The sequence below is a fragment of the Coregonus lavaretus genome, assembly GCF_964263955.1.
Source record: "Coregonus lavaretus genome assembly, chromosome: 15".
In the NCBI taxonomy this organism is placed as follows: domain Eukaryota; kingdom Metazoa; phylum Chordata; class Actinopteri; order Salmoniformes; family Salmonidae; genus Coregonus; species Coregonus lavaretus.
In genome coordinates this window covers 46787880-46813419 of record NC_140002.1, presented here as the reverse complement: position 1 = coordinate 46813419, position 25540 = coordinate 46787880, and the positions used below count along the sequence as shown (strand labels likewise).

Genomic DNA, 25540 nt, shown 5'->3' with positions numbered 1-25540 from the left:
CCGCTATGCCCTCCGACGAACCATCAAACAGGCAAAGAGTCAATACAGGACTAAGATTGAATCATACTACACCGGCTCTGACGCTCGTCGGACGTGGCAGGGCTTGAAAACTATTACAGACTACAAAGGGAAGCACAGCCGCGAGCTGCCCAGTGACACAAGCCTACCAGACGAGCTAAACCACTTCTATGCTCGCTTCGAGGCAAGCAACACTGAAGCATGCATGAGAGCACCAGCTGTTCCAGATGACTATGTGATCACGCTCTCCGTAGCCGATGTGAGTAAGACTTTTAAGCAGGTCAACATTCACAAGACGGATTACCAGGACGTGTACTCTGAGCATGCATACCGCCCCAACAGATCCACAGATGATGCAATCTCTATTGCACTCCACACTGCCCTTTCCCACCTGGACAAGAGGAACACCTACGTGAGAATGCTATTCATTGACTACAGCTCTGCATTCAACACCATAGTGCCCTCAAAGCTCATCACTAAGCTAAGGATACCGGGACTAAACACCTCCATCTGCAACTGGATCCTGGACTTCCTGACGGGCCGCCCCCAGGTGGTAAGGGTAGGTAACAACACATCTGCCATGCTGATCCTTAACACGGGGTCCCCTCAGGGGTGTGTGCTCAGTCCCCTCCTGTACTCCTTGTTCACCCATGACTGCATGGCCAGGCATGACTCCAACACCATCATTAAGTTTGCCGACGACACAACAGTGGTAGGCCTGATCACCGACAACGATGAGACAGCCTATAGGGAGGAAGTCAGAGACCTGGCCGTGTGGTGCCAGGATAACAACCTCTCCCTCAACGTGACCAAGACAAAGGAGATGATTGTGGACTACAGGATAAAAAGAGGACTGAGCACGCCCCCATTCTCATCGACAGGGCTGTAGTGGAATAGGTTGAGAGCTTCAAGTTTCTTGGTGTCCACATCACCAACGAACTATCATGGTCCAAACACATCAAGACAGTCATGAAGAGGGCACCACAAAGCCTATTCCCCCTCAGGCGACTGAAAAGATTTGGCATGGGTCCTCAGATCCTCAAAAAGTTATACAGCTGCACCATCGAGAGCAGCCTGACTGGTTGCATCACCGCCTGGTATGGCAACTGCTCAGCCTCCGACCGCAAGGCACTACAGAGGATAGTGCGTACGGCCCAGTACATCACTGGGGCCAAGCTTCTTGCCATCCAGGACCTCTATACCAGGCAGTGTCAGAGGATGGCCCTCAACATTTTCAAAGACTCCAGCCAACCTAGTCATAGACTGTTGTCTCTGCTACCGCACAGCAAGCGGTACCGGAGCGCCAAATTTAGGTCCAAAAGGCTTCTCAACAGCTTCTACCCCCAAGCCATAAGAGTCCTGAACAGCTGATCATGGCTACCCAGACTATTTGCACTGCCCCCCCCACCCCATCTTTTTATGCCGCTGCTACTCTGTTAATTATTTTTGCCTAGTCACTTTAACTCTACCCACATGTACATACTACCTCAACTACCCGGTGCCCCCGCACATTGACTCTGCACCGGTACCCCCCTGTATATATAGCCTCCCTACTGTTATTTTATGTTACTTCTGCTCTTTTTTTCTCAACACTTTTTTGTTGTTGTTTTATTTGACTTTTTTATAAAAAAATAAATGCATTGTTGGTTAAGGGCTGTGAGTAAGCATTTCACGGTAATGTCTACACCTGTTGTATGCGGCGCATGTGGCAAATCAAATTTGATTGGATTTGATTGGAAAAGAAGCAGTCAGCTAGTATTCTGTCTATAATGGAGTGGCCAGCACAGCCACCGGATCTCAACCCTATTGAGCTGTTGTGGGAGCAGCTTGACCGTATGGTACGTAAGAAGTGCCCATCAAGCCAATCCAACTTGTGGGAGGTGCTTCAGGAAGAATGGGGTGAAATCTCTTCAGATTACCTCAACAAATTGACAACTAGAATGCCAAAGGTCTGCAAGGCTGTAATTGCTGCAAACAGAGGATTCTTTGACGAAAGCAAAGTTTGAAAGACACAATTATTATTTTATTTAAAAATCATTATTTCTAACCTTGTCAATGACTACATTTCCTATTCATTTTGCTATATTTCCTATTCAAACTCATTTCATGTATGTTTTCATGGAAAACAAGGACATTTCTAAGTGACCCCAAACTTTTGAACGGTAGTGTATATACTGACAAATAGCCTACATCAATGTTCCCTCTAAGCTGTGCCGTGTGCAGTCACGCAGTAGCCAGAGACTGCCACTCAGCTCCCTGGGAATGCTGTGCAGCACACAGACGAAATATCAGCCCGCTGAGAGAAGCACGAGATTGAACTTCACTCAACTTTCTAGAGTTTTCCCTGTTAGTTAATACTATTAATGTTTCCCTTTACTGTGGCAATTGTGATTGAATCAACACAATATTAGCCACTTTCAATGCAACATACAGAAACAAAACAAACTATGCAAGATATTTTGTTGTAGGCAGAACGCATCCCAGTAGGATTCTATTTATTCAACCCATACTCTACACAGACCTGTGTGGCATAACCAATCAGAGCTGCAGTAGGTCTACATTGCCATATCTGGATCTGTGCCATTTACTTTGAACTGGACTGTGTTTACAGCTGTGATCATGAGTAGATGGGCTTGTTTTGAGATCAAAGCAAGAGCTGCATGTAGCCAAGTGTGCCCATTTTGTTCATATCCTTTGCTAGTTAGTGAGTTATTAGCCCTGTTATAGATAATTTGTAGTTAGCAATAAGGGAGTGAAGAACACAAAACGTGTCCATTTCTAGACATTTTTGAAAAGCAAGTCAGGTAAAACGTATTTTTTTTGTCTTTAAGGGGCAGTGTTGTATTTTGAGACAGGCTTGAATAAGCTAAGTAGCCAATAGGCAGAGGGTAGCATAATTTGTCTGATTCTCTGTAATAATGGTATGGGAATAATAATACTTTTTATTTTGGTTTCTTGCAACATAAAAAACAATATTTTCAGTTACCTCCTTGTCTGAAGGACAAGTGGATAAACAGGTTAATGTCGAGCCCTGCATGTTTTTTTAAAAAGTCTAATGGAATGTAGGCCTACATTGAACACCACACATTGGCTGCTACTGTAGGCTGAATGATAGAACAGCTATTTCCGTGTTAAAATGTAATGGGATGCATTTTCTCCATTGTTTTCGATGGTAGGCCACTCTGGTAGGCCTACATTATGATCAAATAGCCACAGTAGCTTGCGTGGCTACTGTTAAAACTGTAACTTAAAGCGGGTACAGCCTCAGGGTTCACAGTAAATGCGTGCTGGAAGTTGCACAGAATATTCACAATGTTCAGGTTTGCGCTCAGCAGACCTGAAATTTGCTCAGTGCCTCCAAAAAATGTGAGGGAACATTGGCCTACGTCTCTCCGCCCTAACAATGGGAGTCGTTGTCCACAAAGCGGCACGACGGGCTGTCTAGCTCCCGCTTATCCTTTCTATGAATTGGTGGATATATCTCATTATTGTCCTTTTTTGAATATTCGATGAGTGTTGTTGTTCAATGGGGAGAGATGCTATGCTACTAGCCTTACACCATGAATATGCATAGCCATCTCGAGAAAACTCCGATATAAAGTGTTTTTTTCTCAAAGTTGCCGGGATGTCACGTGTCGTACTTATCAGTACACTCGAACAACTTAAGCATTATAAAACTTTAATTAGATCAAATAAACCTCATGTAGCAAATAAGCCATCAATTTTTTTGTTTACAAAATATGACACTCTCATTGACCTCCATACAAAAACTCCTTGCTTGGTGGGCGAAACAATGAAAAAATGACACCTGCTGGAGGGAGACAGTGGTGTCACACTTTTTTCTCATCCCTAGCAAACACAGCTGATTAAACTAATTGCATTCTAAAATGAAGATCATGATTAGTTGATTATTGGATTCCGGTGTGTTAGCTGTTCCTGACACCAATCAGGCCCCCGAGAGCTGGAGTTGCCCATCCATGTTCTAGCGGGAGAGGACTCTGCTGATTTTTTTTCTGACTTGCGAATTGAAAAGTAGCCTATTTAATTCATATCGTTCATTCTAGCGAGAGAGGGCTCGGCTGACTTTTTTTCTGTCTTGCGAATTGTAAAAACTTAACCTAATTAATTTAAGTGGCAAAAACTAGGCTACCTGACTGAAAATGAGTGTGTAACCTGCTGTATAGCAGACAGAAAGCACTAGTGAAAACATTGGTTAACACTGGTTAGCGTCTTAGCTAACCAGTGCGAAATTAGCCACATTAAGCATTCAGCCTATTGTGCATATTGAACATAGATATTCGACTGTCCAGCCTAAACTAGAGATTGTGCACCCATGAAATGGGGTATCAGCCTACTCAGTGATACCCATAGAACACAACTGTGAAGAGTTTTCACAAATATTAGCTTCATAGCACTTATTGTGAAATGAGTCACATTAAGCTCACCAGTCAGTCTACTATGTTTTGAAAATTCATATTGCAATGTACAGCCTTACCTATGGATCTTGGATCCATGAAATGGGGTATCAGTCTACTCAGTGACATCCACAGATTACAATTCTGAAGAGTTTACACAAATATTAGCATCGTAGCTCATAATAGTGAACTTTAACTGTGGGAAATCACCTCACTACAGACCTACAGCCTATAGTGCATATAGACATGCATATTGCAATGTAGAATCTTTCTTCTTCTTTTTTTCTGTTTTAATTTTTCTATTTATTAATTATTATTATTATTATTATTATTATTATTTTTTCTTGGGGGTAGATCAGCTTAATATTGCAGATAGATTGTAACTTCCATCAATGTAATTGTCTGCATCACTTCCAATCCCCCATGTTTTTATATATTTATATATACATATATACATACATACACACATACAGTGGGGGAAAAAAGTATTTAGTCAGCCACCAATTGTGCAAGTTCTCACACTTAAAAAGATGAGAGAGGCCTGTAATTTTCATCATAGGTACACGTCAACTATGACAGACAAAATGAGGAAAAAAAATCCAGAAAATCACATTGTAGGATTTTTAATGAATTTATTTGCATATTATGGTGGAAAATAAGTATTTGGTCAATAACAAAAGTTTCTCAATACTTTGTTATATACCCTTTGTTGGCAATGACACAGGTCAAACGTTTTCTGTAAGTCTTCACAAGGTTTTCACACACTGTTGCTGGTATTTTGGCCCATTCCTCCATGCAGATCTCCTCTAGAGCAGTGATGTTTTTGGGCTGTCGCTGGGCAACACGGACTTTCAACTCCCTCCAAAGATTTTCTATGGGGTTGAGATCTGGAGACTGGCTAGGCCACTCCAGGACCTTGAAATGCTTCTTACGAAGCCACTCCTTCGTTGCCCGGGCGGTGTGTTTGGGATCATTGTCATGCTGAAAGACCCAGCCACGTTTCATCTTCAATGCCCTTGCTGATGGAAGGAGGTTTTCACTCAAAATCTCACGATACATGGCCCCATTCATTCTTTCCTTTACACGGATCAGTCGTCCTGGTCCCTTTGCAGAAAAAACAGCCCCAAAGCATGATGTTTCCACCCCCATGCTTCACAGTAGGTATGGTGTTCTTAGGATGCAACTCAGCATTCTTTGTCCTCCAAACACCTCCTATTTTGGTTTCATCTGACCATATGACATTCTCCCAAACCTCTTCTGGATGTACTCTAGCAAACTTCAGACGGGCCTGGACATGTACTGGCTTAAGCAGGGGGACACGTCTTGCATTGCAGGATTTGAGTCCCTGGCGGCGTAGTGTGTTACTGATGGTAGGCTTTGTTACTTTGGTCCCAGCTCTCTGCAGGTCATTCACTAGGTCCCCCCTTGTGGTTCTGGGATTTTTGCTCACCGTTCTTGTGATCATTTTGACCCCACGGGGTGAGATTTTGCGTGGAGCCTATATGGAGATTATCAGTGGTCTTGTATGTCTTCCATTTCCTAATAATTGCTCCCACAGTTGATTTCTTCAAACCAAGCTGCTTACCTATTGCAGATTCAGTCTTCCCAGCCTGGTGCCAGGTCTACAATTTTGTTCCTGGTGTCCTTTGACAGCTCTTTGGTCTTGGCCATAGTGGAGTTTGGAGTGTGACTGTTTGAGGTTGTGGACAGGTGTCTTTTATACTGATAACAAGTTCAAACAGGTGCCATTAATACAGGTAACGACTGGAGGACAGAGGAGCTTCTTAAAGAAGAAGTTACAGGTCTGTGAGAGCCAGAAATCTTGCTTGTTTGTAGGTGACCAAATACTTATTTTCCACCATAATTTGCAAATAAATTCATTAAAGATCCTACAATGTGATCTTCTGGATTTTCTTTTCTCATTTTGTCTGTCATAGTTGACTTGTACCTATGATGAAAATTACAGGCCTCTCTCATCTTTTTAAGTGGGAGAACTTGCACAATTGGTGGCTGACTAAATACTTTTTTCCCCCACTGTACATACATACACATACACATATACATACATACATACATACATACATACATACATACATACATACATACATACATACATACATACATACATACATACATACATACATATCCTTTTAATAATAAAAAATATATATATTCCCCTTTATTACTTTCCAACCCCGCCACCATTTCCCCACTTGCAGTAAACTAGTGAACAACAACGCCTAGGCCTCTACTTCCAGCCCATACCCACTATCTACATTTTATGGACACAGTCAATTTTACAGTAATTACATTTTGTTTGTTCTTTCTCCTGAACTTCTTCTACTCTCAACCTATCCGATCATTTTCATGATGTCCATCTGGTTTTCTTCTATATGCCATATCTTTCTAACTGTGCTCCTTCACTAAAGCTCCCAACCTACAACCCATACACTTATTATGGACACAGCGTGCCTACATTATTAGTTATCTTGTTATTGTTTGTTGTTAGTTGTTATTAGTCCCATCCTTCAATACCATTCAACACCTCCCATCTATTTTTAACACCATCCATATAGGATTTATATTTGCCATATATACTTTAACTGTAATGTGACATCTTACAAAAGTACTGAACCTTTCTATTCTCATTGTTTCTACAGATTGTGAATTGAAAATACACATTTTTGCTAATAGTATTATTATGTTATTGATCGATTGACTATGACTTTTCAGATCACCCAGTAGTGCTATCTGCAGGGTTAGCTCCAGGTAAATATTGCAATCCTTTATCCATTCCTGGACCTGTGTCCAAAAACAAGCTACAAAAACAAATTACCAATGAGAAAAAAATAATCCATTTTATTTGGAACGGCAAGCCAGACAAAATTAATCGGGCCTATTTATATAATGAATATGAATTCGGAGGACAGAAATGATTAAATATTAAAGCATTAGACCTATCACTAAAAGCTTCAGTCATACAAAAGTTATACTTAAATCCGAACTGGTTCTCTAGCAAATTAGTAAGATTGTCTCACCCAATGTTCAAGAATGGCCTTTTTCCCTTTATTCAGAACAAAACAAATGATCTAATGATTCTGTCTCTTCGCAGCAAAATGCAGAGCTGCAGAGCTGGGAAGATTGTATCCCCCATATAAATAACATTCTATTGGTAGCAAGAATTTTATATAATAATTTAAATTGAAAGATTCTAAGTTTTGAATCCGGTGTCGTTTTGCGTATCAGTTCATAAATACTATGCCATGGGATCGGTACGTCAAAAATATCTTCCCAACTATTTTGCAATCTACAGTGGGGAGAACAAGTATTTGATACACTGCCGATTTTGCAGGTTTTCCTACTTACAAAGCATGTAGAGGTCTGTCATTTTTATCATAGGTACACTTCAACCGTGAGAGACGGAATCTAAAAAAAATCCAGAAAATCACATTGTATGATTTTTAAGTAATTAATTTGCATTTTATTGCATGACATAAGTATTTGATCACCTACCAACCAGTAAGAATTCCGGCTCTCACAGACCTGTTAGTTTTTCTTTAAGAAGCCCTCCTGTTCTCCACTCATTACCTGTATTAACTGCACCTGTTTGAACTTGTTGCCTGTATAAAAACACCTGTCCACACACTCAATCAAACAGACTCCAACCTCTCCACAATGGCCAAGACCAGAGAGCTGTGTAAGGACATCAGGGAAAAAAATTGTAGACCTGCACAAGGCTGGGATGGGCTACAGGACAATAGGCAAGCAGCTTGGTGAGAACGCAACAACTGTTGGAGCAATTATTAGAAAATGGAAGAAGTTCAAGATGACGGTCAATCACCCTCGGTCTGGGGCTCCATGCAAGATCTCACCTCGTGGGGCATCAATGATCATGAGGAAGGTGAGGGATCAGCCCAGAACTACATGGCAGGACCTGGTCAATGACCTGAAGAGAGCTGGGACCACAGTCTCAAAGAAAACCATTAGTAACACACTACGCCGTCATGGATTAAAATCCTGCAGCGCACGCAAGGTCCCCCTGCTCAAGCCAGTGCATGTCCAGGCCCGTCTGAAGTTTGCCAATGACCATCTGGACGATCCAGAGGAGGAATGGGAGAAGGTCATGTGGTCTGATGAGACAAAAATAGAGCTTTTTGGTCTAAACTCCACTCGCCATCTTTGGAGGAAGAAGAAGGATTAGTACAACCCCAAGAACACCATCCCAACCGTGAAGCATGGAGGTGGAAAATTCATTCTTTGGGGATGCTTTTCTGCAAAGGGGACAGGACGACTGCACCGTATTGAGGGGAGGATGGATGGGCCCATGTATCGTGAGATCTTGGCCAACCACCTCCTTCCTTCAGTAAGAGCATTGAAGATGGGTCGAGGCTGGGTCTTCCAGCATGACAACGACCCGAAACACACAGCCAGGGCAACTAAGGAGTGGCTCCGTAAGAAGCTTATCAAGGTCCTGGAGTGGCCTAGCCAGTCTCCAGACCTGAACCCAATAGAAAATCTTTGGAGGGAGCTGAAAGTCCGTATTGCCCAGCGACAGCCCCGAAACCTGAAGGATCTGGAGAAGGTCTGTATGGAGGAGTGGGCCAAAATCCCTGCTGCAGTGTGTGCAAACCTGGTCAAGACCTACAGGAAACGTATGATCTCTGTAATTGCAAACAAAGGTTTCTGTACCAAATATTAAGTTCTGCTTTTCTGATGTATCAAATACTTATGTCATGCAATAAAATACAAATTAATTACTTAAAAATCATACAATGTGATTTTCTGGATTTTTGTTTTCTCTCACAGTTGAAGTGTACCTATGATAACAATTACAGACCTCTACATGCTTTGTAAGTAGGAAAACCTGCAAAATCGGCAGTGTATCAAATACTTGTTCTCCCCACTGTATATGGGACGGCTGTCAATCCATTGGTCCTTAAATGAAACTGATATACCTTTTTATTTATCACAGTTTTCCTTAACCAATTATGTTATTTAATGCAAGGCCGACAGACAAGTTCCTTACTTTCTCCTCCTTCCACTTTCCTCTTCCATTTTTGCGGTAAGGCTGCAATTATTTGGTTGTAATTTTGGGTAGAGCAGACATTTCCATATGTTTTTGTTAGCTGCATTTGCGACATAACTCCACCAGTCCTACCGATGATATCATTTACAAAGATTATACCTTTTTTAAACATTTTGTCAACAAAAAAATGTTTTTTTGTCAATTAGTATATTTGAGTTTAACCACAATATTTGTTGCATTATTTGTTCTGTTGTTTCTGGAGGATTAAATTGAAATTGCAACCAACTTTCTATGGCTTGTTTTAGAAATAGTGATATCTGGGAGATTATTTCCTTTTCAAATAACTGAAAGTGAGTGGTTGTAATCTGAATAAAGGGAAAACGGCCATTCTTGAAAATTGGGTGAGACAATCTTACTAATTTGCTAGAGAACCAGTTCGGATTTAAGTATACCTTTTGTATGACTGATGCTTTTAGTGATAGGTCTAATGCTTTAATATTTAATAATTTCTGTCCTCCGAATTCATATTCATTATATAAATAGGCCCGTTTAATTTTGTCTGGCTTGCCGTTCCAAATAGAATTGAATATTTTTTTCTCATATAATTTAAAAAACTGTTCGCTAGGCGTAGGCAAGACCATAAGCAAATAGGTAAACTGGGATAATACTAAAGAGTTAATCAGGGTGATTTTTCCACAAATTGACAGGCACCCACCTTTCCATGGTAGCAAGATCTTATCTATTTTTGCTAACTTTCTATTATAATTTATTGAAGTGAGATCATTTATTTCCTTTGGGATATGTATTCCGAGTATATCCACATCACCATCAGACCATTTTATTGGTAAACTACATGGCAATGTCAAAATTGTATTTTTTATTGATCCAATACGTAATATAGTACATTTGTCATAATTTGGTTGTAATCCAGAGAGGTTAGAAAATGTATCTAGATCCTATATGAGGCTGTGGAGTGATTCTACTTGTGGATTTAAAAGAAAATATGAATCATCAGCGTTCAATGACACCTTTGTTTTTAAGCCCTGGATTTCTAATCCCCTGATATTATTGTTGGGTCTGATTTTAATAGCTAACATCTCGATGGCCACAATAAATAGATATGCCGATAGTGGACAACCTTGTTTCACTCCTCTTGACAGTTTAAAACTTTCTGAGAAATAGCCATTATTTACTATTTTACACCTAGGGTTACTATACATGATTTTGACCCATTTTATAAGAGATTCACCAAAATTGAAATGCTCCAGGCATTTATATATAAACCCCAGTCGTACTTTATCAAATGCCTTTTCGAAGTCTGCTATGAATAGCAGGCCTGGTTTCTCAGATTTTCCATAATGTTCTATTGTTTTCAATACTTGCCGTATATTATCTCGAATGTATCTTCCTTGTAAAAAACCTGTCTGATTAGAATGAATAATATCCGACAATACCTTTTTAATTCTATGTGCTATACATTTTGCTAGAATTTTTGCATCACAACACTGAAGTGTAAGGGGCCTCCAATTTTTTAAATGGACTGGATCTTTATATTTTCCACTTTATATTTTCCATCCTGTTTCAGTAATAATGATATCAGACCTTCTTCTTGAGTGTCAGATAATCTACCATTTACATAGGAGTGGTTAAAACATGCTAATAGCGGTCCTCTTAGTATATCACAAAAGGTTTGGTATGCCATCCAACCCTGTAGTTTTCCCAGACTTAAAGTCTTTAATTGCATCCAGAAGTTCCTCTGTAATTTCACCTTCACATGAGTCTTTCTGTTTGGCTGTTAATTTTACATTATAAATAGAAACAAAATCTCTACAATTAGCTTCAGTTAGAGGAGATGGAGGCGACTGAAACGAAAACATATGCTTAAAGTACCTTGTTTCCTCCTTCAAAATATAATTTGGTGAATCATGGGTTACTCCGTCAATTGTAACCAATTTCATTAAATTATTTTTGTTAGCATTCCTATGTTGAAGATTTAAAAATAATTTGGTGCATTTTTCCCCATATTCCATCCAGTTTGCTTTATTTTTATAATATATTACACTTGATCTTTCTTGAATAAGTTTCTCCATTTCTTTTTGTTTTTCCTCTAATTTATTCTGAGCCTCTATGTTAGTTTTTATTGCCATCTATCTGTTCTGTTAGACTTTCTATTGCCTTTGTTAGTATAAACTATTTTGACCTAAATTGCTTTTGTTTTCGAGATGAGTACTGAATTGCATGGCCTCTAAAGGCACATTTAAAGGTGTCCCATACAATAAGGGGATTTGCTGTACCTATGTTATGTTGGAAAAAGTCCGTTATAAATTCCTTTGTCCTAGTTAAAAATAAATTATCATCCAATAGGCTTTGATTAAATTTCCAACATCCTCGCCCACGTGGAAATTCAGTAAGAGTAATGTAAATGCCAATTATATGATGGTCCGACCACATTCTGTCCCCTATCAACACTTTTTAAACTTTTGGTGCCAACGAGAATGAGATAAGAAAGAAGTCAAGACGACTAGCTTGATTTAGTCTCCACCATGTATATCTCACTAGATCAGGATATTTAAGCCTCCATATATCTACTAGTTGTGTATCCATGACATTCACGATTTCCTTAAGAGCATGTGGGTAATTGTTTGTGGTGTGATTTCCTTTACGGTCCATTGAGCTATTTAAAACAGTATTATAATCCCCCACCATAATATTATTGTCTTGAATTGCTTGCAGGGTTGATAATTGATTATTTATATTGTCAAAGAAGTGTGGATCATCATTATTTGGTCCGTAAATGTTAATGAGCCATATCTGTTTATTGTCCAATAACATATTTCAAATAATCCATCTACCTTGCGTATCTATTTGGACAATATGCACATTCGGATCGAAATTACTATTAATTAATATCATCACCCCTTTTGAATTTCTTTGCCCATGGGAGAAGTATATTTCGCCCCCCCCCCCCCCCCCCCCCCATTCCTTTTTCCACGCAACTTCATCTAGATTTGTTGAATGAGTTTCCTGTAAACAATAGATATTATATTCCTTCTCTTTGAGCCATGTAAATATTGTTCTTCTTTTGTTATTATCAGCTAAGCCATTACAATTGTAACTGGCTATACTTATTTCACCATACACCATAATGAGATACACGTTTCAAGTCTATTTATCATTATATATGTTTGTAAATTTACCATAAAAAAAACCCGTAATGATTGAGTGTCCATATAGCTGTACCATTATATTTGCATTGCTACTAAGTATCCCTTCAATTGTTCTCCACTAATTCCCCTGCTAAAGCCCCTCCCCATCCCAAGTTGAGCCGTCAACCCAGTGATCGGCATCCCACCCACATCCCTCCGGATCCCTAGGGCCCCGAGAGTCCAGGACCCATCCATCGAAAACAGCACAGTGTGCCACGCATAAAACAGAAGCAGATTAACCGCCAAAAGCATTTCCAATGCTGTCACCTCTATATATACATTGGGGAGAACAAGTATTTGATACACTGCCGATTTTGCAGGTCTTCCTACTTACAAAGCATGTAGAGGTCTGTAATTTTATCATAGGTACACTTCAACTGTGAGAGACGGAATCTAAAACAAAAATCCAGAAAATCACATTGTATGATTTTTAAGTAATTAATTTGCATTTTATTGCATGACATAAGTATTTGATACATCAGAAAAGCAGAACTTAATATTTGGTACAGAAACCTTTGTTTGCAATTACAGAGATCATACGTTTCCTGTAGGTCTTGACCAGGTTTGCACACACTGCAGCAGGAATTTTGGCCAACTCCTCCATACAGACCTTCTCCAGATCCTTCAGGTTTAGGGGCTGTCGCTGGGCAATACAGACTTTCAGCTCCCTCCAAAGATTTTCTATTGGGTTCAGGTCTGGAGACTGGCTAGGCCACTCCAGGACCTTGAGATGCTTCTTACGGAGCCACTCCTTAGTTGCCCTGGCTGTGTGTTTCGGGTCGTTGTCATGCTGGAAGACCCAGCCACGACCCATCTTCAATGCTCTTACTGAGGGAAGGAGGTTGTTGGCCAAGATCTCGCGATACATGAACCCATACATCCTCCCCTCAATATGTTGCAGTCGTCCTGTCCCCTTTGCAGAAAAGCATCCCCCAAAGAATGATGTTTCCACCTCCATGCTTCACGGTTGGGATGGTGTTCTTGGGGTTGTACTCATCCTTCTTCTTCCTCCAAACACGGCGAGTGGAGTTTAGACCAAAAAGCTCTATTTTTGTCTCATCAGACCACATGACCTTCTCCCATTCCTCCTCTGGATCATCCAGATGGTCATTGGCAAACTTCAGACGGGCCTGGACATGCGCTGGCTTGAGCAGGGGGACCTTGCGTGCGCTGCAGGATTTTAATCCTTGACGGCGTAGTGTGTTACTAATGGTTTTCTTTGAGACTGTGGTCCCAGCTCTCTTCAGGTCATTGACCAGGTCCTCCCCTGTAGTTCTGGGCTGATCCCTCACCTTCCTCATGATCATTGATGCCCCACGAGGTGAGATCTTGCATGGAGCCCCAGACCGAGGGTGATTGACCGTCATCTTGAACTTCTTCCAATTTCTAATAATTGCTCCAACAGTTGTTGCCTTCTCACCAAGCTGCTTGCCTATTGTCCTGTATCCCAGCCTTGTGCAGGTCTACAATTTTATCCCTGATGTCCTTACACAGCTCTCTGGTCTTGGCATTCTGGAGAGGTTGGAGTCTGTTTGAGTGTGTTGACAGGTGTCTTTTATACAGGTAACGAGTTCAAACAGGTGCAGTTAATACAGGTAATGAGTGGAGAACAGGAGGGCTTCTTAAAGAAAAACTAACTTGGTCTGTGAGAGCCGGAATTCCTACTGGTTGGTAGGTGATCAAATACTTATGTCATGCAATAAAATGCAAATTAATTACTTAAAAATCATACAATGTGATTTTCTGGATTTTTGTTTTAGATTCCGTCTCTCACAGTTGAAGTGTACCTATGATAATAATTACAGACCTCTACATGCTTTGTAAGTAGGAAAACCTGCAAAATCGGCAGTGTATCAAATACTTGTTCCACCCACTGTAACTATTAAAAAATATATATCTATTCAAATATCTTGCATATCTTATTTTCCATCATTATCAATTAATATGCATAATAATGTTGGCAGTTCATACATAGGATTTTAACATATAACCCGGATTGCCATTGTATTACATTTAATTTATTGGCAAATAATAATTGTAGAATCTTACCTGTGGATCTTGGGTCCATGAAATGGAGTATCAGCCTACTGTTCATGCAGGAACCAATGGGGTGCTCGAGGGGGGGATTTCATGCAGGTATGCCCACATTCAGGAACGCCCCAAATTGCGGGCTGCAGTTGTACACTATTGCCCTCAGCAGCTGTAGCAATAGAGGGCCAGCCTCTTGTGCAGCAGTGTTCAGGATAAACACCACATGTATTTAATATATCTGTAAAAAATTACTACAGACCCTGGTTCGATTCCAGGCTGAATCACAATCCGGCCGTGATTGGTAGAACCCATAGGGCGGCGCACAATTGGCCCAGCGTCGTCCGGGTTTGGCTGGGGTAGGCAGTCATTGTAAATAAGAATTTGTTCTTAACTGACTTGACCTAGTTAAATAAAAGAGAGATCAAAAACAGATCATATGACAGGGTTATGTTTTAATGGCTCTGCCTCTCAGTCATTACATTTTTTTGCAAGGCAAGCAAGGGGCCCCAACAGGATTTGTGAAAGTATTTTGTGGTGGGGATTTTTCCAGTGGGGTAACACCATGCATCTGCTTGGTGTATAAACCGGGTTATACAAGTTCACTGTGACTGAGGCCTTGTGTGGGGAACTAAGATGTATTTACTGAGGTTAATCAGAGCAATAATCTCTTGCCAAGTCCAAACAGCCTTCATAATTACATTTGATAATTAAGCAATAAGGCACGAGGGTGTGTGGCATATGGCCAATATACCACGGCTAACGCGGTGTGCCTGGATATAGTCCTTAGCCGTGGTATATTGGCCATATAAAACAAACCCTTGAGGTGCCTTATTGCTATTATAAACTGGTTACCAACGTAATTAGAGCAGTAAAAATAAATGTTTTGTCATACATACCACGGCTGTCAGCCAATCAGCTTTCAGGGCTCGAACCACCCAGTTTATAATTATAATTATAATACCTATAGTACCTAATGTGTGTAAAAGTAATGTGCCTTCACGTGCACCAACCCCTTTAGCGTTTATCCCACCTTCTGTGTATACACTGTGTTTGAATGTTAACATTCTGTTTACCCTCAAACTTTTAACATACTGTGCCGGTGCATATGGAATATGTAGGCAAACTGATGTTCTAGAATATATAGGATGCAGTAGATGGGGGAATCATAGTACAGAGAAGGTGAGACCTGTGTAGCAAGCGTTACACATTGTATGCAAAAAAAACAAAATTCAGTTGACTAAACAAATCTCATTTAAAAACATTTATAATATTAATACTTTTGGCATATGTCCTGATACAATATGACTTAGGGCATTCATACCATCTTCTAGTTGTAGTAAAGTGGGACCAATAATTGAGTGAGGCTATGTACAGTATATACGGTGAAAGGCAGATATGATATTAATGGGCTATTAGGCTTTGCCTTTACTTATATACTTGGTAAAACAACATCCAAAACCACAGCTGTTTGTAGAACCAGGATAAATCTAACCATGAATGAAAAGTTTGACATATCCAAAGTCCATATTCATGACCTATTTTCTAAAAACAGAATGTTTCTTCATGGTTTGTATGAGCATGGTCTGGTCAACAACCAGCCTACTGCAGGTCACTGAATGTGCTGGTTTGGTTTGTGTGTCGTGGGACTCACAGCAGCCTATAGGTGACCTAGAGGTTCAAGAGATACAAAAATGTATAAAGTCTCTATTATTTTTGTGCAGATGAGACCATCACACCTTCTAGTGATACCAAGCCAAAGGAGCTCAGTAAGTGTAACCAGCTAGAGCTGAAGGGTCTGGAGTCTATCGCCCCTCTGGTGCGGTCCGTGGAGGAGACCCCAGAGCCCATCGCCACGGAGGTGTGTGGGACCATACCAAACTGGATCCGAGGCAGCCTCCTCCGCAACGGCCCAGGGAAGTTTGAGTTCGGAAACCAACAGTGAGTCACACCTTTAGCCAATTTTATTGGAACTACTTAGACCAGCAGCCATTAGATCAGTAGAATAAAACAAAATAAGCACAAGTTGGCTACACAAGGATGGGGTTCAGACACACACTACCGTTCAAATGTTTGCGGTCACTTAGAAATGTCCTTATTTTCTAAAGAAAAGCAATTTTTTGTCCATTAAAATAACATCAAATTGATCAGAAATACAGTGTAGACATTGTTAATGTTGTAAATGGCTATTGTAGCTGGAAACGGCAGATTTTTTTATGGAATATCTACATAGGCGTACAGAGGCCCATTATCAGCAACCATCAGTCCTGTGTTCCAGTCTCAACATCAACAGTGAAGAGGCGACTCCAGGATGCTGACCTTCTAAGCAAAGTTGCAAAGAAAAAGCCATATCTCAGACTGCCCATCTTAATCTTTTCTTTTTATTGGCCAGTCTGAGATACGGCTTTTTCTTTGCAACTCTGCCTAGAAGGTCAGCATCCCGGAGTCGCCTCTTCACTGTTGACGTTGAGACGGGTGTTTTGCGGGTACTATTTAATGAGGACCTGTGAGGCGTCTGTTTCTCAAACTAGACACTCTAATGTGTTTGTCCTCTTGCTCAGTTGTGCACCGGGGCCTCCCACTCCTCTTTCTATTCTGGTTAGAGCCAGTTTGCGCTGTTCTGTGAAGGGAGTAGTACACAGCGTTGTAGGAGGTCTACAGTTTCTTGGCAATTTCTTGCATGGAATAGCCTACATTTCTCAGAACAAGAATAGACTGATGAGTTTCAGAAGAAAGTTCTTTGTTTCTGGCCATTTTGACTCTGTAATCGAACACACAATTGCTGATGCTCCAGATACTCAACTAGTCTCAAGAAGGCCAGTTTTATTGCTTCTTTAATCAGCACAACAGTTTTCAACTGTGCTAACATAATTGCAAAAGGCCCTAACCTTTAACCCATAAGAGCCTAAGCCATGTCTAAGCCGGGGGGGTTACTACTAAGCTATATGGAATTGTTTTATGACCAAGGATAATTTTTGTATTTGATTTTGAATTTTAAAACAAAATGTGGAAAAAGGCACTGTATCCTTCCATAAATGTTTTCGACTGGTCCCGAGGGACCTTTATACAAGTCTTGTGAGGCATGTGGGCGTTCTAAAGCAAAACAACCAACATGTAGGTGTTCGTGAGAGTCTCACCTTTACACTGAGGGGTCATATTAGCGTGTAGCCCAAACTGTTCGGACATAATAGAAAGAAGTTGGTAGATCGGCTGTACCGATTTCAGACTAGTCCTACTTCAGACGAACTGTAGAGCAAAACGGAGAACACCATTGTGTTCGTGAGTCTCATCTTTCCATAGATGTGTCATAATAGTTTGTAGGCCAAACTTTTCGGATGCTACAGACGATTTAGTGAGAAAACCGATTTTCGGGATGTCTCATGGTCTGACAAATCACCTTTCACAGCAGATGCGGAAGTGTTACATAGGCGGCTGCGGTGGATTGAGAAAAAAATAACGTCTCTAGTTTAAATTGACACAATTTAATGGGGATATTTGTATTATGCTGATTAGATTTCCGCAGGGCCGCGGACATCGACCTTAGGGGGTTTTAACACTTGTCCTAACCTATCCCCACTGTCATTTATTCTTCAGCTACAACCACTGGTTTGATGGGATGGCCATGCTGCACCAGTTTAAGATCGAGGATGGCAAGGTGACCTATAGGAGCCGCTTCCTGCAGAGTGATGCCTACAAGAAGAACAGCGAGAGGGACCGCATCATGGTGTCAGAGTTCGGCACGGTGGCCATGCCCGACCCCTGCAAGAACTTCTTCCTGCGTTTCCTCTCTCGCTTCGAGAAGATAGGTGAGTCACAGTCACAGAAAGAGTGGAGAGTGGGTAGATATAAGCCAAGCAGCGGTACAAATGATCTATTGAGCAACACTTTACATTTGCACTAGTAGCTTTAATTATTATGGTAACAGCATTGTCATTATACATTTCATCATAGTTTTGCTATTGCATAGTAGTTGACCAGTTCCTGATTTCCTCAATGATTCTAGCTTTTAGACTGAGACATAACTTACTCAGCGTGTTGTTGTACCATTCAGTGTCTCTGTCTTCACTCCTAAAGTAAATGTAGGCTATGCATGCATTGCAGCTCAGGGTGATGTCATGGACATTGTACAATAACAAGTACAGTATGCACATACTCTGTCTAAACTGAGTTAACTCCACACAAGATTTCAGAAACTAGGCCATGTGGATCATGCGGATATTACGTACACAGTCCAGCCTCCCGTCTGAAGTGGATACTTTTATTTTGTCAAATCAACATTTGCCGATCATTCCCTTACAGGATTAATTGACACATTGTTAAACAAACATTATAATGATTCTTACAATGATTATTCCGGTGTTTTGCGCAGTGCGCACCGCATATAAATAAATAAACATTTAAATACATAATAGTAGATACGGTTATCCAAGCAATAACAATTACCCTCAAGAAGCAAAAATAAATAAATACTGATGAATAAATACAAATAAATGAAACGGAAGAAGGCTTTTAAACCCGGTTCAATGTCCAGTCTCCCTTCTCATCTGATAGTGATATATGCACAAAAACAGGATAATTTTTATTCTGAGGCAACATACAGAATAGTATGCTCTTCTTAGTCTGAACTCAGTCCAGACTTTAGTATGTAGCCACGGCTATTGAACTGGTGGCCCGTGGGCCAGATCTGGCCCTTTTATGAATTTAGACAAACCCTTTGATCAGTTCTGATCTGACGTTTCGTGCCAAAATGACAAATGCTACTAGGACTATTAGTGTGGTTTCTAGCGGTTTTAGCTGATGCTAGCGCAGGTTGACGTTTATTGTCATGAGTCTTGTCCTGGAGACAGAACTGAGCGATTTCCCCATAGATAGTCCACCTGCAAAGTCAAAATTTGCAATATTGTAAAATTTATGAAAACAAAAATTAGCTTTTTGGTCTTAATTTCAGGTTAGGGTTGGGCATTAGGGTTAGTTTTGTGGTTAAGGTTATGGATAGGTTTAAAATCAGATTGTATGCATTTGTGGCTGTGCCAGCTTGTGACCACTCTGCAGAGCTGCCTCCAAAACAAGATTCATGACAAACCTGTGGTTTTTCTTCTTCTTAATTTGGCTCTATCGTTTTAACCGTTTGGGCTATAAGCTAATATGATCCCATTCCTTAAACCCAGGACTCTCAAAAACAAATGCATGCCCTCTGTTTCACAATATGAAGCTCACAAGCCATGCAGGACTCGTTAGAAGAGAGTGTGAGAAACAATTCAACTTATGACGATGAATTCAAAGCATACTTCCTTCAGACTGAAGTCTTTGTGTATTTTATAAGTTTTATTGAGATAATGGCAATAAAGCCAGATTCAAAAGTTTACTTTAAATAATTTGTACACTTTTGTTTCCTAAAATAGAGAATCAATTAGCTTGCTGGTCCAGTATCTGTGTGTTAGGGCAGTAAAGAGAAAAGTGTTTTAGTTTTTGTATTTTATAACTACCTAATTACTTTTCGCAACATTTAACTGCTTTATATGATGTGCGCATTGTTTTTGATACAGTTCTTCTGAAGAATAATCATGTCAAAAATGTCAATGAACTTTAAAGAAATCTGAGCCCACATAAGAATATAGTTGAATAGCCCTGATGTAGGCAATCTGGATCACGTAGGTACTTCATAATTTAGTATTTAGTAGCTCCCATGAAACCCTACTGCCATTGCTCACCATTATACCATGGCATTGTTGAATACTCGTTTCTGATTGGCTTGAAGGGCATTCTAGAGCGTGCATTATTTCCCTATAATGTGTGGTATAATTCAATGGCTATGATGTTCATCATTACATGTTCTATGTTTGAGCTGCTTTTGAAAGCAAAAGTCAAATTAAAAACAATATTGGCATTGTTGAATTCAATTTTCATAGCAAGCTAGTTGGTTATCTCTGGTCGTGTTACCCGGTCCTCAACAATGTTGGAATCCATCAGGTGCAGAACCAGGGCTACCAAAGCACGCTGATCAACCAGCTATGGACTACCACTTCTGTCTTACCCTTAGCACTGAGGGTTTTTACCAAAATATACACTACCGGTCAAAGGTTTTAGAGCACCTACTCATTCCAGGGTTTTTCTTTATTTTTACTATTTTCTACATTGTAGAATAATAGTGAAGACATCAGAACTATGAAATAACACATATGGAATCATGTAGTAACCCAAAAAGTGTTAAACAAATACAAATATATATTGAGATTATTAAAATAGCCTTGATGACAGCTTTGCACACCCATGGCATTCTCTCAACCAGCTTCACCTGGAATGCTTTTCCAACAGTCTTGAAGGAGTTCCCACATATGCTGAGCACTTGTTGGCTGCTTTTCCTTCACTCTACCGTCCAACTCATCCCAAAAAATCTCAATTTGGTTGAGGTTGGGGGATTGTGGAGGTCAGGTCATTTGATGCAGCACTCCATCACAATCTTTCTTGTTAAAATAGCCCTTACACAGCTTGGAGGTGTGTTGGGTCATTGTCCTGTTGAAAAACAAATGATAGTCCCACTAAGCCCAAACCAGATGGGATGGCATATCTCTGCAGAATGCTGTGGTAGCCATGCTGGTTAAGTGTGCCTTGAATTCTAAATAAATCACAGCCAGTGTCACCCCCACACCATAACACCTCCTCCTCCATGCTTTACGGTGGGAAATACACATACGGAGATCATCCGTTCACCCACATCACGTCTCACAAAGACACGGCGGTTGGAACCAAATATCTCCAATTTGGACTCCAGACCAAAGGACACATTTCCACTGGTCTAATGTCCATTGCTCGTGTTTCTTGGCCCAATCAAGTCTCTTCTTCTTATTGCTGTCCTTTAGTAGTGGTTTCTTTGCAGCAATGCGACCATGAAGGCCTGATTCACAGTCTCCTCTGAACAGTTGATGTTCAGATGTGTCTGTTACTTGAACTCTGTGAAGCATTTATTTGGGCTGCAATTTCTGAGGCTGGTAACTTTAATGAACTTATCCTCTGCAGCAGAGGTAACTCTGGGTCTTCCATTCCTGTGGTGGTCCTCATGAGAGCCAGTTTCATCATAGCGCTTGATGGTTTTTGCGACTGCACTTGAAGAAACTTTCAAAGTTTTGAAATGGTCCGTATTGACTAACCTTCATGTCTTAAAGTAATGATGGACTGTCATTTCTCTTTGCTTATTTTAGCTGTTCTTGCCCTAATATGGACTTGGTCTTTTACCAAATAGGGCTATCTTCTGTATACCCACCCTACCTTGTCACAACACAACTGATTGGCTCAAACACATTAAAAAGGAAAGAAATTCCACAAATTAACTTTTAAGAAGGCACACCTGTTAATTGAAATGCATTCCAGGTGACTACCTCGTGAAGCTGGTTGAGAGACTGCCAAGAGTGTGCAAAGCTGTCATCAAGGCAAAGAGTGTCTATTTGAAGAATCTCAAATATAAAATATATTTTGATTTGATTAACACTTTTATTGTTACTACATGATTCCACATGTGTTATTTTATAGTTTTTAGGTCTTCACTATTATTCTACAATGTAGAAAATAGTAACAAATAAAGAAACTCTTGAATGAGTAGGTGTTCTAAAACTTTTGACCGGCAGTGTAAGTATTTTATACCCTTTTCTATGAGACTCGAAATTGAGTTCAGGCGCATCCTGTTTCCATTGATCGTCCTTGAGATGTTTCCACAACTTGAGTGGAGTCCACCTGTGGTAAATTCAATTGATTGGACATGATTTGGAAAGGCACACACCTGTCTATATAAGGTCCCACAGCTGACAGTGCATGTCACAGCAAAAACCAAGCCATGAGGTCGAAGGAATTGTCCGTAGAGCTCCGAGAAAGGATTGTGTCAAGGCACAGATCTGGGGAACGGTACCAAAACATTTCTGCAGCATTGAAGGTCCCCAAAAACACAGTGGCCTCCATCATTCTTAAATGGAAGAAGTTTGAAACCGCCAAGACTCTTCCTAGAGCTGACCGCCCGGCCAAACTCAGCAATCGGGGGAGAAGGGCCTTGTTCAGGGAGGTGACCAAGAACCCAATGGTCACTCTGACAGAGCTCTAGAGTTCCTCTGTGGAGATGGGAGAACTTTCCAGAAGGACAGCCATCTCTGCATCACTCCACTAATCAGGCCTTCATGGTTGAGTGGCCAGACGGAAGCCACTCCGGGACCACTAGCCAGCTGATTTTTGTTGTGCCTGATGCAGGACTCTAGTGCGATAGGAGAGAGACTGACTGAAACATTCACACCTCCATTAATTTACAAAAGAACAATCTAATAGCTTGGCTAGGTGTGAAACATCCCCCAATTTGTGCCACAGTTTAGACTAACGATAGATGTTGTGGTCAGTCTGAGTTGAGTCATATTGTAAAGTATAGCCTAATGGCCAAAAAAGGGCAAACTTGCAATGTATTCAATGCTTAAGTACTCTAAAGTTTTACATTTCTAGCTCAATATCGCAGACCAGATTTGCCCTAACAAAAAATACATCAACACCTACAAATATAGTAATTTATTATAATCCACATAATAATTCAAACGAAATTAGCTGTAGCTTGAGGAGAGAGACTGCATGCTAAAGACAATCAGAAATAATGTGTATTTAACCCTGCATTATAATTGTACTTATTTTGAACGAAAGCCAGGAATGAGTGAGTCACTCAGCCCTGTGCTGTTCCTGCTTCTGTTGCGTATTTGAGTGTTTGTTTAATATCCTACTGATTCTGTGATCACCAAGCCTCATGCAACCGCAAAATGTCGGATAAAGAAATTTCACAAATCCGGCTGTTTTTAAACTTTGCAAAAAAACATCATTAGAACAGACTCTCTGGTATTACTTATACTTTATTTAGCATTGTTTACACTGTTCCAAACTGGCAGATAAATTATATTGTCATCTAACAGCACCTGTTTGTCATGCAACAGTATCTCTTGCACTTTTGACAATGGTTTTATGTGAGGCCTAATTCACATGATATGCCTAAAATACTTACAGTATATTCACTAGGCTAATTAATAATCAAATTTTCACTTTTGATTATTTAATTAACCCATATCATGTTATTTCAAGTTATCCCCTTGGAGCACATGCAAAAGTGATTTGGAGTTGTTGAACAGGAGTGACAAAATGTATTACAACTGAGTTTGAATGAACTGAATGATGAGGATGAAGAAGAAGAGAGTGATTGAATTTAGAACAATAGTGTAAGAATTGCTCTTCCTCTGTCCCACACGCACACAAAAAAAAATACACTTTAGCAGCCTTTCCAATAAATTGGAATACAAAAGAAGCCATGCACTGATGATGTGCTATCAGCAGGACAATGACTCTTGCCAAGTTTAGGGACTTTAAATGTATTAATGGATGTTTGCGAGGCATGTCACTTCACCCATCTCTTTGCATAGCCCACCACATGCACTGTTTTCTAACCACATCTGGATGGATCCATAACGAATTGCTAAGGAATAAATATCACTGAATGACAGAAATATTGGAATAAAGCAGGCTAATGCAATTGAAGGCAACAAATAGTTGCTTACTGAAACACCCAAAGTCATCCAATTGTTATAATAGGATTTGAAGCAATAGTCTACCCGCGTGTGGTCAACTATTTCAGCACAGTTTCGCGCTGCTTTGAGACAAGCATGGGGACTGGTCTTGATAAATCAGTCAGACTTTTATTTTCACTGTATTTACGTTTGGGTATTGGTTAGGCTACAATTAGGGTGTGGAAATGTTAGGATTATTTTGCTCTTCACTCGCAGTCGCTTAGTATCCTAGGCCTACTCCTGACCGGTCACGTTGTACAGCGCCATATTTTCCTAACGGAAACCCTGAGGCCTACGTAGGCTACTGTAAAATGCATTTTCATTTTTCTTGGAATAGAAACACCATAATTTATTCATCAATTTAATTAAGCTACATTTCTAACAGTATAAACAGCACAACAAATAAAATAATAATTTACAAACAAATTATAATCAAACCCATATAGTCTGCTCTAACAAAAAAAGGTTTTAAAGTCTCTAGTACAGCCAATATTAAAAACAGTAAAATGCATTTGTGAATTCAGTCGTTTTAGCCGACATGTTGCGGTTTATTCATTGTTCAATTATTCAAGGCTCTCTCTGTTATTTCGTTTTATAACTAAAGTGCTTGACTGAATTTAAAGCCATGGATGACTTGTATGCTGTGTGATGACATGCACAAATGAATGAATGATTGATTGATATACTGTATATTGAAGTAGGCCTATATGCCAATAAGTAAGTTACGCTAAAACAGCTACAGTAAACAGGACTCATAGGCCTACAGCTCCATGTGTTGTGGAAAATAATCACTATACTTTATTAAAAATCAAAGTTCTTTCAGAGTTTTTGTAGAATCAAGAATGACTTTATTACAATTTCAACAAAGTCAGGCTAATCTGCAGATTAGGGCCCCCTCTCTCTCTCTCTTCCCTAGCTACAGTGCAATGAAAAAGTATTTGCCCCCTTTCTAATTTTCTCTACTTTTGCATATTTGTGATACTGAATGTTATGGAGATCTTCAACCAAAACCTAATATTAGATAAAGGGAACATAAGTGAACAAATAACACAACAATTACATATTTATTTCATAAACAAAGTTATGCAACACCCAATTCCCCTGTGTGAAAAAGTAATTGCCCCCTTACACTCAATAACTGGTTGTGCCACCTTTAGCTGCAATGACTCCAACCAAATTCTTCTTGTAGTTGTTGATCAGTCTCCCACGTCGCTGTGGAGGAATTTTAGCCCACTCTTCCATGCAGAACTGCTTTAACTCAGTGACATGTGG

At 40.1% G+C, this 25540-nt stretch overlaps 1 protein-coding gene across 1 annotated transcript in view; it reads left to right on the top strand.

The window, feature by feature from the left end:
* The window catches only part of bco2a (beta-carotene oxygenase 2a), a 114755-nt gene that overhangs the window by 22081 nt on the left and 67134 nt on the right, over positions 1 to 25540 (top strand). Inside the window, exons 2-3 of the mRNA XM_084178438.1 lie at positions 16418 to 16634; positions 18288 to 18499. Of these exons, the coding sequence (XP_084034564.1) occupies positions 16418 to 16634; positions 18288 to 18499 (429 nt within the window). The remainder of the gene's footprint in view (positions 1 to 16417; positions 16635 to 18287; positions 18500 to 25540) is intronic.